The sequence below is a fragment of the Bacillus rossius genome, chromosome 6 (assembly GCF_032445375.1).
Source record: "Bacillus rossius redtenbacheri isolate Brsri chromosome 6, Brsri_v3, whole genome shotgun sequence".
Lineage (NCBI taxonomy): Eukaryota > Metazoa > Arthropoda > Insecta > Phasmatodea > Bacillidae > Bacillus > Bacillus rossius.
In genome coordinates this window covers 68,623,915-68,639,989 of record NC_086334.1, presented here as the reverse complement: position 1 = coordinate 68,639,989, position 16,075 = coordinate 68,623,915, and the positions used below count along the sequence as shown (strand labels likewise).

The 16,075-nt window shown below is 37.7% G+C and overlaps 1 protein-coding gene across 2 annotated transcripts in view; it reads left to right on the top strand.

Moving 5' to 3' along the window:
* LOC134533284 (pyridoxal phosphate homeostasis protein) overlaps positions 1-16,075 on the top strand; it is an 82,995-nt gene that overhangs the window by 12,543 nt on the left and 54,377 nt on the right. For both annotated transcript variants that reach the window (XM_063370737.1, XM_063370738.1), the window contains one exon: positions 4,825-5,032. In XM_063370737.1, coding sequence (XP_063226807.1) covers positions 4,825-5,032 — 208 coding nt within the window. The remainder of the gene's footprint in view (positions 1-4,824; positions 5,033-16,075) is intronic.

Here is a 16,075-nt window from a genome sequence, read left to right as displayed (position 1 = left end):
AGACCTTAATACAACATGCATGAATGCAGCGAGAGTCTTTACAGTCATAGAGGGCAACTCAACCAATGTGACCAGAGGCGAAATGTACAACACTACCCATAACTCGTGGCAATAACATGGGGCAACTAGAGAAAGCCATGGTTAATAGCAAACGAGCTTAGACAAGCTGAATGAAGTAATGGAAACAATATGTAATAAATTCACAGTTAAGACAGTGCCGTCTCTATTCAGGGAGCAGCCAACTCCGTGAAACAGCAAGCTCTAATGTTAAAAATTGTTAACTTGCAAATTAATGGCAAAGAATTATAAATTTAAAAATTCAAGCAAAGTTACTGCACTCCACGCTGGCAAATGAGGAGGAAAGAAACAATGAGTTAAATCAAATCATGTTACTGCAAATAGCATTTCCGTCGACAGTACCAAAAGAGAACTTAACGTTTAATTTAGTCACTTGGCCACTTTCATCTTAGCATGCCGACCTCGTGCACCAAAGTCTGCACACGCACCCTAAAGCTGGCTTTACACATCGCCCGCTTCAAGTGCTGATGATTGAGCATGATGATGCTCGCTGCAAACATAATTTCAACTCAGCATTCAAACCGCACAGGCGCGGACTTGAACAATACAAATGGAGGAGAAGCAGGGAACAAAGCTCTGAGGTGTCTGCGAAGTTTGAATTCTTCTTTCAACGACCCCGCCACTGGCTCAAGGGGAAAATGTCATGCTCTGGTATGCCAACTCCCAGGCTTTGAACACATTTATTTTCCAGATGGTGTTTTATTGCATAGGCATACACACTAAAATGGCATAGGCAGGGTGCTGCTTAAACTACTTAGTACAGCTATAGGGATGGTGGAGGCTGGAGTGTCTTTATTTATTTCAGATTATTAGAAATAGGTATATTATATAGAATTTAAAATTTACCAGGCAAATTTGTAATTTTGTTCTGGAAAGTCACGGAAAATTCGGGGATATGTTTATACAGATTTGTGTGGGAACATTTGAGTTTTATTACAAATTATTTAGACATGTGAATGGAAAGTTCTTATATTCTGATTTTTTGAAAACTTAAATATCATTAATACAAAATTTTAGACAGATAAAAGACTATCAATTTATTTTTGACACAAACCTAAAGCTTCTAATGGCTAGGTATGAGCAGAATTGGTAAACAAATGATATGTAAATTTGATGTCTGTGGGCTCACTAACTGCCTTTAGAGATAAACAATTAGTATGTCTTCAAGTTGAGGGATTGGTAGTGGAACATGTACAGCTTGAGGATGAGTTATTGATAATGATGTCTGGTATGACTAGAATTTAAGTATTTTTAGTGGAGTGTTGTACTACTTGAGGATGAGGGATTAGTAGTGGTGTCTAGTATGATTTTGAATTTAAGTACCTAATGGAAGTGGAATCTGTTACAGCTTGAGGATAAGGTTTGGTAGAGGAGTCTGGTATGGCTTGAAGACTTGGCATGAGTAGTGGAGAATGTGGTACGACTTGGGGATGAGGGATTGGTAGTGGAGTCTTTTGTTACAAACGCAGACAGGAAAGCGACACCCGCCAGGTTTGAAGATAGCTGGCAGCCCTGCATGGCCACTGGCGTCACATGCCGTGTCATGTGCCGTCCACTGAAGTAAGGCCTAGCCAGATTGTAAGGGTTGTCGCTACCTCCTTCCCCCTCCGCTTCACGCTTATTGTTGCCTGGGAAATGTCGGCTTAAGTGGCCACCGTATGGAATGGCGTGAGTAAACGTTGCCATTCTCAATGTTTGGGGCGTCGGATCGGCCCAGGATGAAGCGACTCGTCAGTCACGCTCGTCGGTGCCACGAGTATATAAGCAGCGATGCCGGCCTCCGTGGGAGTTCTGATAGTTCGGTGAGTCCATGAGTGAAGGGAAGTGTGGCATCGGCGTAGAGGGTTAGAGACCCCCTCGAGAGTGGGCGACGTGTAGCGACGGGATCAAAGTGCGACTGAGTGTGATTACAAAATTTAAAAACGTTCCTCATAACTTCTTTTACTTTTCAGATGGGTCTGCTGCCCAATATAAAAATAAGAAAAATTTCATCAATTTGTGTTTTCACAAGCAAGACTTTAACATATCAGCTGAATGGCATTTTTCAGCCACAGCTCACGGTAAAGGGCCTTGCGATGGAGTTGCAGGTACGGTTAAGAGATTAGCAGCTAAAGCTAGCTTGCAACGGCCCTACGAAAACCAGATCTTGACCCCTTTCCAGCTTTATGAATGGGCAGTAGAAAATATTTCAGGTATTAATTTCACTTTCACTACACAAGAGGATTACATAGTCAGAAATATTTTTAAAAGATAATTTAAATCAGGCAATTACCATCCAAGGACTCAGCAATATCATGCATTTATACCTGTTGACTCAAGCACATCAAAAATTACTGTGAAAATATTTTCTGGAGCTACACATTCATCACAAGTAACTGTTACAAGATCACTAGACAAACCATGAATAGGAGACTTAAAGGGCTATACTGCAGTTGTATATGACAAGAACTGGTGGCTAGCTTATGTTATGGAGAAAAATGAAGAAATTGTTGAAGTGAAAGTAACATTTCTCCACCCTGCTGGACCATCACCATCCTTTTCTTATCCAGGGAAACCAGATGTATTATGGATTCCTCTCACAGATGTGTTATTTACAGTAAATCCTGTGACACCAACTGGAAGAATTTATGTGCTATCTGAAAATGACACTTTAAAAACCAATGAGGAATTTTTCAAGTACTGTAATTGAATATTGCAATCAAACATGTAAGTGCTAATTTCCTTTCATCAATTTATTTCTCATTTTAAATTATTGTGCAGGGGAATCATGCATATATTGTACTTCAGCATAAAGTATTTCTCATTTTCAATTAAATTCCCTGTAAAATTTAATTAAAAAATTGTTCAGTTTAAGATATGTTTAGTGTACAGAATATAATTATCTGATTTTTTTTTTGGTGTATTTTACAACAAGATTTGACTGTATTCTGTTATGCTTTCCTTTGCTGCCAACATTTAACCTGAGGTTTGACAAAAAGGGTTTTTGTTTTCTATTAATTTTACTATGAACCCATTAACTCTCCATTTTGAAACTTTGTAGACAATTTAATATTTGTACAAAAAATTTTATAGAATTTTTTGAAAAAAATTAAAAATGCACTTTTTCCAAAATTTTAAATTTAAATTTTAAAAATTATTTTGAAAATTATTTTGAAAATTATTATTTTTCTAGACATTATTGTGTTACATATCACATGAAAGGCCACACACATACAAAATGCTGCAAAATGACACCTGTCTCACCTTTCTGACTTAACCCTTTCCTGCCTAGAAATGTAAAAAAATTGAATTTTGTAATTTTTATTTTATTTTTATATTTAAGTAGGCATAAAAGGAGGCCATAATTTTTTCCAAATTTTTTTATTTATATTTAATATATTTTTTAATGATGGGACTTTTAAGTCCTGACAGGCATTTATCATATGTCCAGCTCAACAAACAAAAAAAAGGGCGCTCCAGACTGGTGCAGTGCTGCCGTTTTAGTGCTGCAACCTCTTGGCTGTCAATCGAACTTCTTCGAAAACTGGCAGAGCGGAGCTATACAGGGACCCAGAGGTCCCGACAGGCAGCATGTGGTTTCAAACATGCACACACTATTTCTATGGGGCTTCAAACATTGTGGGACTCACAAGTACCGCCAGGCAGGAAAGGGTTAATTTGGAGAAGAGTTATGATAATTTAAAAATATGCCTGTCGTGCGATTTTGAGTGTTTTTTTTTCTTTCAAAAATTTATAAAGCAATATTTTCAAAACGGATGGATATATCATTCTAAAATTTTATATTTTTGTTAGTCTGTATGGAGGTAACATCTGTGCAAAATTTCATCAAATCCTGAGATGGTGAGGTAAAATGGGTGTGTTGATTTGACATGGAATGACCCTGCTACCTGCAGTAGGAACTGAAACATGATTGATGTAAAATGATGTCAAGCTCAGGGGCTATGCAAGGAGAGAGATAGGCATTTACCACTCTCCCCCGTCCACAAAATCCTAAACATCTATAAGAATATCTTATTCCCACCAACAAAAAAAGAATATGAAAGTAAACAGCAGGCAAAGTGGTTTTCTTCCTCCTCCCTTCCCCGCTGCCCGAATGGGACATCCTGCACATGCTCCTGGTTGTGCCGAATGCATGAAATATGGTAAGGTAAAGTTAAACTTGAACTAACAGTAATGTACTGATGACAGCTGTCGTGTCTATCCTGGACCCTAGGCCCACTGTTGCCCATAGCCGTCTGGTCCGGGCATGAGTGTAAAAAAGTGCTTTGAGTGGTGCTTCGAGCGGTGAGCGCACCCGAGCGCCGCGGCTGGTGTGACGAATGACAGTGTAATCTGACCCGGGCCGCGGACTGTCTCTCACGCGTCTCGTGCGTCCCCCTCCCCTGCTACCCGCTCGCCGTGCGCCGGTGCGTGAGAGTCGGTCGTAGCTCGCCTCTCATCCGCGACTGTCGCGTCTGAGAGCTGCTCCGCACTTCGCCGCTAGCGACTCGTGAGTGGTTCGTCGTTTAGCAGCCAGTGCCTTAACGACATGGACCGAACTAAGTGGCGTCTCGAGCAGCCGGCAGCTCGAGCGGTCGCTGTTGCCCTGACCCCCTGTTGTAAATCACAAGGTGAGAACCCGTTCACTCCCTGAGTTTTAGGCTGGCCGGCGCTCTCGTCACGACAGGGGTCAGAGAGGCAGGTAGGTGAGCTAGAACCAGCTGTGCCCGGCCGCAGGGGGAGTGCTAGCGTCGGCGTGTGCCGCAGGTGCGGGCCAAGTGCCCCGATGTCCGCTGGCACCTGATTGGCCACCTGCAGCGCAACAAGGTGAACAAGGTGGTGGGGGTGCCGGGCATCCACCTGGTGGAGTCGGTGGACTCCCGGACCCTAGCGAGCGCGCTGGACGCGGCGTGGGGGAGGCGGGCAGCCGGCCAGCTGCGAGTCATGGTGCAAGTGAACACCAGCGGTGAGGCAGGTACGTGGCGGTCTCCTTTCCGCTCAGCTTTCAGCATACATTATCTTCCAATAGATACTTAGGGGCAATGAAAAATGGTAAATAAAATGTTTCAATTTTGGTGAATAAACCAGAGGATTTCGTTATAAAATTTCGGTATTATAAGATAATTTCGTTGAATAAAAACAATGTATTTAGAGTCATTTTTATTCATTTTATAAGCAATGAGATTCAATTATAACAATTTTTTACACAAGACATTCATAATAATACACATTTAAGATTTATAATACAATTTATAAAGAATATAATGAATATAGCCTTCTAGTCCTATCTCTGCTTTGAGGTTTCCCATATACTGTTTCCTCAAATTTTGTATACAGTTTTAAGGCCATGTTGCCCATGTTGCAGTATTTTTCAACTACTTTTGAAAAATTATAATAATTCCATTTGTATGGAAAAATCGAAACACAGTTTAAACAAAGATGTGTCTGAACACCTACCAAAAAATTGTTTCATATCATTTCAAACAATTTCTTAATATTTTTGACCAAATGTAATACAATTTTCAGTATAAAATAAGCCAAAGTCAATCTAAATAATTGTGTTATATAATTTGCAAAACTTGTTAGCCGAGGTTTGTGGCGTGCATAGTGTGACTGTGGATCCTCTTGATTTTTTTCGAAGCAATCTGCTACAATGTTTTTGAATAATTTGCAAAAGTACTTTTAGAGTAAACTAAGTAACTTAACATGAACTTCTTAATCTGTTTACATTGTTTCTGACAAGAATGAAATAGAGAACATGTGAAAATACTGAATTGTGGTAGTAACACAAGTATACAAAAACTTAAAATGCTTGACTTCAATGGCTAGCTCCAAAACACATTCCCAACATAACTTCAATGTTATCAGCCCGCAAAAATGTTCGCTTGTCGGACATGATGTTGCTGTACATGGAAAAAGCCCTCTCACTGTCAACATTGGAAACAGGGATCCACAGGCACTTCACAGCATTGGTTGCATACTCTGGGAAATCTGATTTTAAAGACAGCAGAATGGTAAGAATATCGACGTTGTTAGAAATTGATTTTAAGACTGCCTGTTTATTCTGAGTGTAGCCTTCTAGAACAAGTTGAAAAGGCACCTGGGATAGGAAAGGAAGTTACAAGCAATTTTTGTGGGATCAAACAAAGCACTCACACACTCTACAAAATCCTTGGCAGGATCACTGGCAATCAACGATGATAGCTTCAATAGAGACTTTTGTCCTGTTGAAACAAGAGTAGCCCTAACAGCAGATTTCAAGCAAAGTTGTGAGTTCAGCATCTGTGTTGTTTCAGGATGAAAAGTATTATCACTGGCCAATTTGAAACTGGTTTTCAAATCATAAAGTTTTCCTAGCAACCTGTGGGCAAAAGGATATGACAAACCCTCTAAAATCTCAAGCAATTCTACAGTTGATTTACAATGCTCAACTACAAATCTTGCTTCACATTGCAAAACAGCAACTTTGTCCATAGACATCTGCATGAAATATTCTTTTGAACTTCCACTAGTTTCTGCATCTTCTGTCTTGAAGTATTCTAAAAGATGGGGTAAGTATGTGTCAATGTACTCCACAGCACAGAACCACGAATTCCAGCATGTTAAAACAGGAGATGGGAACAATTTGGGGTAAATGGACGACACCTTCAGAAACTGCAAATAGTTATGTTTCCTTTTCCTTGAATTCAAGAAAAACATTTTGGTTTTCATTACACACTCATTCAGTTCGGAAAGCTGTGCCACCCAAATATTGCCAACCAGGCAGAGCTTGTGTGCCCAGCACTGGATATGTAGCAGTTTGTCACTTACCAAAACGCTCAAAAGGTCAGCACATTTTGTCATGTACTTCGACCGGTTGCAAGTGAAAGAAATAACGTTATTATATTTCACATCAAATTTCACCAATCTATCAAAAATTACACGTGAGCATTCTGTCGAATTTGCATTCATCAAAACTTTTGTTCCAGCTACAAGCAATTTTTGTTCACTGCTTGCAGACATAATCTTAAATAGTACGACGAACACACACTGTCCTTACTTGTTGGTTGTTTCGTCACACAATAAAACAATGTCTTGCCCTTTCACCAGTTCTTTTATTTTCTCCTCCTCTTCAACTTTCAAACTTTCAAGGTAAGTGCTTCGTAAGGTAGATGAATGTGGAAGGTCACCGGACCCTAAAAATAAACAATATTTATTTTCTCAATTTGTATTGATTTCACACATTCTGAACTAAACTTTTGAAAATAATCCTGTTTCCATGTGTTTTGATACTAGCACTACATACTTCTCTTGTGAAATTTAAAGGCCCTGTATTTACCTTGCACATTAATAAATTATGGAAGTACCAGAGATGAAATATAGAAAAAAGATAAGTAGTTTTTATTATTAGCAAGTGTGAAATAATGACCAGTTGGTGTTATTTTAAAGACTTAAGTGATTTGAGAATATTTTGCATGTGACAGAATGATAACAAGTAGCAGTAAAGTTTAAATTACCTACAAATGGTATGTTAGCAAACTCAAAAAGACTAAAAATGCAAAATACATGAAAAGTGTTTTATTGTGGTAACGAGGCACTTCTACTTAACTTACCTGGAATTTATTCATTCATCCAATATCGCAGTCCTGGATGGTCCAGTTTTTCAAGCAGGATGTTTGCTTGCACGAAAGCCCGGCACTGTGTCTTTCGCCTCTTTCGCCAATTTAGTTTATTTGGCCTTGTGTTTTTTGTTCATAGACACATTTTCAACAATTGTTATCTGTCTTTTCACTCCGTTGCTACCATTATCCTTGTTAACTTTGTGCGAAGACCTTTGTTTACAATGCTTTTCGCAGCTATCCTTCCTTTTCCAGTCAACTGTTAACATTGCAGTACTTGCACATCATAACTTTTTTATGTTTGTCAAACACTTTCACTTTCACTTTCATACTCCCGTGCCCTTTCAAATACACATAAAACCTTTGGCATGTTTATGCACAATTTTTACTGAAAACGAAGCGTTTGTTTGGGAGTTAAAGTAAAGATAATTTACGTTTAGGAGTTAAAGTCAAGATAATTTACGTTTAGGTTATGTTACGATGCATTAATTTTTTTAATATTCTGCAGTAGCACAACAACCAGTTGGCAAACAAGTTAAATTTTTTACATCCCATGAACAGGGACAACAAAGCTCAAAGGTAACAACTCGCGAGCTGTTCTGTTTGGTATACACGCCCGTTAAAAGTTCTGTTCCAACCAATACCATTCCTCCGTGATTTTTGTTATTATTTTGTATGGAAAGCTGTTCCCATTTGTGTACAGTCCCCTACGTCGGGTATCGTATTGATGCACGGAAGTTATTTCGTGCATTGCTAATAATTTTAACGTATTTTCGAATTAAATTAGATAGGCATTTCGCAATTTCGTTACCAAGTAGCCAATTTCGCGCCTTGACAGTATATTTCGCGGTGGTAATAAGATTTCGCGAAAACGAAATGTGTATAGGTGTGCTGTTAATAGGTTAAGTTCACTTTTTGATACAGTACAGATAATTGAAAGGGGTTTTACAAAAATTTCGCGATTTTGCATTCACCATTTTTCACTGCCCCTATAGATACTGTATGTTCATATGCATGCTGTTCAAATACTTTTGATAGGAACCACAGTAATAATATTTTAACATATAAATTGTTTGAGCTAGCATTTAATTTCTAACTGCAGGAACACCAAAACCCTTTAAACTATTTTCAGGGTGTCTACCGGTCATATAAAAGTAACAATATTAATTAATTTATTTGTTGCCTTATTTTATGTGGCGAAGTTTACTAACTAGGTAGATGCAAAATAAACCTGATAAATATTATATCCTAGACATACCAAAATTTGTCACAAATACATTTAAATAAAAAAAACTGTATTAATATCAGTTCAAATATGAAAATAACATAAAATTAGCATATAAGATACACATAAGCTACCTAAAGTATGATATATTAAAGAAATTTTATAAATTTTTTTTTAAAATCTATTTAATGCTAAAGTTATAAAGATGTGGAGGTTCAGCAAACTCTTTGTTTGGCATGCCACATAAGTATCAGCGATACTCTTGTTCACGCCCTGAAAAATTGAAGGTGCCTGAATTGCCTCTAGAAACATGAGTATCAAAGCGAGACGGGCTTACCACCAAGCGAAAGGCCGCTCAAGTAATAATGAGCAATTATACTTGGGAAACTAAGGAAGCTATTGAATGGATCACAGTTTCGGAGAACAAGGGGATACAGCGGTGCTTCGTCTGCAAAGAACTAGGACACATCCAGCACGAGTGTCCTGTCCGAATAATGGTAGGAAATGCAGGAGAGAAGGACAATGCTGTGATCCAAAGATTGGACAAAAGAACAATTTACTGGTCTGACAAACAATAGATCACCCACGGTATTGCACGTGTTGAGAGAGAGGGCATGTCCAGCATGACTGCCCGAATCGTGTGAGAAAACCAAAGGAGGAAGGACATAGATGTGACAATGGGATTAAGGAGGGTGACAGCTCGCAGATTAAAATAGCAGGAAGTCACCTACGGTGTTCTGCGTGCCGACAAGGGCATGTTCAGTGGAGTTGCCCGGAACGCGAACGTGCCTATGAGGGTTGCCTGATGGAAAGGGAAGCGCCACGGCAATAAGTGCAGAAGAGCGAGACCCCATAGTAAACGCAAAGCTGACCTGAGGATGGCCGTGATGTTACATCTGTCAAGAAGTGGGCTATATCCAGTACACTTGCCTGATGCTTAGGATGGCTTTGCAGCATGGTCCACAACAGCACAGTGTTATGTACCTGTTTGGGTTGAACAGGTTTAAAGTGTAGGCAATGTTACGAGCGCAGGAGACCAGACAGCGATGCCAGGCTCGGAGCTGGCATGCGGCCCTGCACGGCCACTGACGTGAGGCATGTCATGTGCCTGGCCGGATTACAAGGGTCGTCACTACACCCTCCCCCTCTACTTCCTGCAAATCATCTTTCCTTGGCACTGTTATCTATCACTGAGCGGCCTTGGCAGCGCGGAGTGTCGTGAATGGGCGTCACCTTTCTTGCCTTTTACGGGGTCGGGTCCGCCCGGGAGAACGTGACTCACCACGGCCGCTCTAGTCGGTTCTGGAAAGATGACCCACTAGCATAAAAGGGCGACGCCGGCCTGGGCGGGAGTTCCGATAGTTCGGAGAGTTGCTCATGTGAAGAGAAGTGCGACATCAGGGAAGAGAATGAGATACGCCCTCGAGAGTGGCGCGAGACTGTGTGTGGACAGGCGAGAGGTAAGGGGCGAACCACTGTTGAGCCTAGCTCCAGTGTGGAGTACGAACTGTGGAACTTGACAGACATTTAGTGACTTGCGAATAAACATTTTTAAGTGCCAGTGATTTGTGATCGTACATTTTAAAATACAATTATTTATTAGTAATGTAAATATTAGTAATTAATAAAACTGTAATGATTCTTAATTTGGCTATCCCTTACAAACCCAGTTCTCCCAACATAAGTTTGTGACAATACGTTACAGCTTCATTTTATATTAAAATTTTCATTATTTTTTTAAACTTCTTAGCAAAAACTATCCTACTGGGATTTAAACAAATACAGTAATCAAAGAATCTTTTGATTACAGATGAGTTTTCAGTCCACCGCACATCACAGAACGTTTTTGTAAAAACTCTGGAACCAGTAATCTTAGAATTAACAGCACGCCATGATAGATGATTTTCAAACAGTTGATACAATGCTCCAAGAAACTGATTAAGCTGTCAACCAACCTTTGTGAGTGCAGTTTTGTAGGCAATGAACAAGTACCATTATCCAAAGGTTCCTTTTCAGTTGAAGCGTACTCTTCATATAACTTTTGAGAACAGAAATTAACTTCAGATTTCACTAACACACACTAGCACTTTTTCAAGCAAATCTTCCTGCCATACAACGCTCAAGAGAAGTACATAGATGTTAAGTATAGAGTACATGATATACTGTTTTCTGAATCGGAATATTTAACAACAAAATCCATTTGCTGTTTTTAAAGGTATTTTGTGTACACTATCAGACAATAATGATGCAAAATGAGGCCCAAGGCCATATGCAACACTATATGCTACTTTGTCCTTTTTTAATTTTATTTTTGAAGTTATTGTACTATCTGGCAATACAAGTGGAAAAAGTTCCACTACTGCTACACGTGAGTGGGTTGAAGCATGCCTACAGATGCAATGAGCAGCCCACACTATCTCTGCTTTGGTTGCACTATTACTAATAAGGAAAGTAGTGAGTTTTTGTTCTTGATGTCTTTCTCCTGGGATAGTACTATAATACATATGTATGCTGTGAACTGGGGCTAGGTGCAGGCTGAGATGAATCATAACTTTGACTGCTGGGCCTAACAAGGATCACGGGTACCCTTGTACAAAAAGAGAGCTTTTGCTGCCTGCCTTGAGATTATTAAGAAACTTGCCAGTTCCCCCCTCTTTTATTCTCTCTGCATTTAATTTCATCAATTTCAGAGGGAAAAACATCCACATGTTTTTTGCATAGCGTACAAAAAGCCGAAAACATAACCTTACCAGCTCTTACCCACAATTTCCATACCTCCTCCTTCCAACCAAATGTTTTGAAAATTACATTTCCGTAGCATTTTTATCTCTGATAAAACACTGAAAAATACCAGCTGTAGGTGTGCTGTAGATGTCTACCACAGGTATTTGAACAATTAAATTTTGACATGCAAACACACAATGAAAATACACAAAAAAATAAAAACTTTGAAAACACATTGGTTACGTAAACACACATCCTTAAACACTGCTACAATTTACCGGTACACTTGTTACTTTTTATCGGTAAGTTGTTACACAGAAAGCGTAGATTCCGCAATTATTTATTTATTTTTTTGCTTCTACTGCATACAAACATATTACTGTTAACCGCACAGCCGTCATCACATGTCGCACAGGCTCGCAACGTCATGTTGTCAACGTAACGCACTACCCATCATGCCACGCATAACTAGATATGCTGCGTGCCCTATGACTCATACTGTGAAACGACTCACATTATAGGTGCATCCCATAAGCAGGGGTGATACTTCTGCGGGTAAATACAGTACTTACAGAGCTCTATGAAATTAAAGTTATTTAAAGATTTCAGATGTATGAGGAAGCTATTCATACAGAGCAGGGAAAATTATAAAATTTTCTGATTTTCGGTGAAGGAAGCTAAATACAAATCCTATATTTATTTTTTTCATTAGAAATATAATTTAGATTAATTTTATTAGAAGAATTTCATTTGTTCTAAATAATAGTAAAATTCCTTAAGTGACATCAACACTTGCAGGCGAAATCAACCTATTTACCGTTTCATACATACATTTTAAAGAAGTTTGACTAGCCACAAACAGGGTCACAAATTTTGTGCAAAATTTGCAATGTTTATTTAAGAGTGTTTAAATTATGAGAAAAATATCTCCCAGCAAATTGTTTAAAACACATAAAGTCATTACAAGACTGAATTTTGCACAGCATGTTAAGTGATTTGAGCATGAGCTCTTTAATTACTTGTTTGACTGATGAAAGCAAGGGGTGCAAACAGGCAGCAAACAAGACTGCTGCCTTCATTAGCAAGTTCATGCAAGAGCTTGTTTCGGAAGGACAAGAGTGTAATTCACAGTCACGTGCGACTTAATTGAAGTTCAGTTTCCCCAAATACAGTGCATAATTGGGAAACTACCTACAGTTAACCTTTAACAAAACATTAACTATGCCACGAGGTATTTCATACCTCGAACATTCGTATGTTACAATACAAATTACTTAACTTACTATCAGGATCCACACAGTGGCTCATGTGAGATTACGCAAGGATCACTAGGTGACGAGTGACCTCTTGTTCACGTAGCTACTTATCACAGACACAGGAATACTTTATTTTAATGCTACATTTCATTTTAAATAATATTAAATAGTAGATATTTAACATTAAATGTTAGATATTTAATATTAAATGTTTGGTTTGGTTTTTATTAGCTCTGATGTAACCAAAATGGTATGGTACAAAATTTTTACTAACATTCTGTAAAGCGTCACTATGTTTACAGTTTTTCTTTTTCTTTTCATTTTTTTTATGAGATTATGAGTGCAAAATTGATGTAATTTATTTAAAATGTTTTATGTTAAAAATAATAAGAGGAAGATGTGAATAGAGAGCCTCAAATCTAATTAATGATGCTATTGCAAAGCTATTTTATCTATGCATTTATAAAACCATTACTATATTTTAGCGCGGTTTAAATTCTCGTTATTCCTACTTGCATAAGTCTGTGGATTTTCAATTCCAGCTTTGGTTAATTCATCTATGGTTGCTATAAACAGGTATTCGTTCGATAGTGGTTTTTCGAATATGGATGTTTTAAAAGCAAATAAAATAAGAAAAATTATCTGGAGAGGAATATACTTACTGAGTGAGGGTCGTACTTCTCTTTACATTTCCGTTCAGCTCACAAGAAGATACTACAGCGGAGTTCCGTTATTTTGATAGACGTCAAGTTAGGTACATGAAATTCTGCATTAATTTGACAGAATTATGGATTTTCCGAACTTCAAGAATGAACTTACTCTTCGGTCGATATCTACATTCCTGACCATCCTGGGTTCGACGCTTCGTACTTTCCATTCCTGAAGGACGATGGTCGGTGCCGTCAGTCGCTGTCACAAGAATTCTGAGTCCTGAGTTCCCAACACAACCATGACGACCATACATCTAAGGTTCCATGCTGTCTACGTCGGTGAGATCGTTTCACATTAATTATGAAGACTTTTCAGGATATGAGAAGGATGCTGGACTGCCGTCATCTAATTTTACAACTAGAACAGTAGTATTCGTAGTTTTCAGCTGGTCGAAACGTCCTTGTCTCTGGTTACCGCAATCCAGATGTCCAGTGCTGCAGAGTTTGAAGTGTCTCCGAGCAACTGAACTAGACGTAAGGTTACGTGAATCGTGACATTACTAGTTAGTTACTAGTTAGTTTACTTAGATTTTTGGCTCTCTAGAAATATATTTCCGTATACAGATAACTATCACTGATATAGTATATATGTTATTGAGACTATTTGATCACCTAAATAGATGTCATTTATGTTTGCTTGTTCTTTTAAGTCAAGATAATAAAACTAATATTTTGGAAGGTATAACTAGTTACATCAAATTCCTAACCTTTGGCATTACTTTTAAAATATACATTTGACAAATCGAATTCATAATTGAATATTTATTTAATGATTCACGCTACACTTCCTTATTTACACATTTTAGACACTTACATGTCTTGTAAGTGGAAACAAATTATCCAGGAACATATGAGTTTTTTAACTTGGATAAAGCAATTTTAATAAGAGGAATCATAATCAATTTTTTATTTCTGGAGAAACATATATATAAAATTAGGCGCCCAATTTCAATTAATAAATATCCCATGTTCTACAATAGTAACATTTCATGAACATTTATAGAAAAACCTTACAAATCCTGGAGACAAAAAATCCATGGAATTTGGTTTTACCAAAAAGAGTGCTTCCCCTGTAGTACTCTTGTGGTAAGAATAGAGTACTTAAAACAAAAATCACCAGACGTCAACACCGGTGCCGAGAATACTGTTAAGTTTGCCGAAAACCTTGTTTAAATAATTACAGAAGTTCTGAATATAGAATTATTACAATTCAAAACCCACAGCAAAAACACTTAAATTATAACAAAGTGTCAAATGGCGAAGCCGATCGTACATAGACCAAAAGGAGCTGGTTAAGCAAGAAGCATACGCCAAAAAGCTAGGTAACAGAACACCATGCCACTACCTAAGCTCTTTTGACCACGTGGCCCAGCTGTGCAAAAAGAAATGACACGGTAGACAAAAATTACACAAACTAACTTAAAAATGATTAACAACCAAAAAGAAACCCATTTCGCAGAAATTATATTAATTCATGCCTAAAAGCTGCCACATAAAAATAAGGCCTTGAACCATTGATGAAACTGAGATCACCAGCAAAGGAGCATTCAAAGTCACAACTGCAAAACTATGCTCAGGTGAGTAATGAAATAGACTAAAACTTCTACTGGGCAGTGCCAAACATTAATTTGGAAACTCATGTCACTTTACAAGACCAAAGATTAACTAACACGTGAACATTACTCTTGTGCCGTAGCAAAATTACCTTTAGCTGGTTCTCTGACAATCAAACAATGCTCTGTAAAGGCCCTTATCTAGAAACCTAATCAAGCCTTTCTGCTGCATCGTATTGTGTCCAATGAAGCCATTATGTTAGTACCACACTAATGTCACTAGCACATTATTTAATTTACATATTCAAATATTAAAAATGTTAAAAGAGTGCTATTATTTGGCATGTTTTCATTATTATTTTTTTCCCAGAACGGAATATTTCTTTTAAGTAATAACACTTAATAAATAATAATATATTTTTTGCATGATGATAGGAATTTATTTTATCTAGTTCACATTTGGACAAACATTTTACAAAAGTTTTAAATATTTGTTGACACTTAAGTAACTGATGAATGTCTTTTAAATTTTTCCATATTTTTAACATACAAAATTACTTAGGTACCTATTTGTTTTTAAACTTATGTCAACTTAACATACCTATCTTAAAAACTATTTTTATGCTTATTACAATTTATTATTTTTTTTATGCTTTATCACTGAGAAAGTGCATGTATAAAGATAATTAATAAGTGTTTAGTTAATGAATGTTCTCAGCATCCTTTGTGGTGGAAAACTAATGGTCTTGTGATTTTGTAATTCAAATTTAGTAATTTGTAAGCTGCAAAGTAGAAAAAAATACTTAAAATACAAAATAGATTTTTAGGAAACATTCTTTTACTTAAATACTGTCTTCATAAATGGTAGCAATTTAGAATATAACCTTGCTAAACTATAAAGCAGAGCACAGAATATGTTGTGTTAAGCTGGTATCTCCTGTGTCTTGTAGCC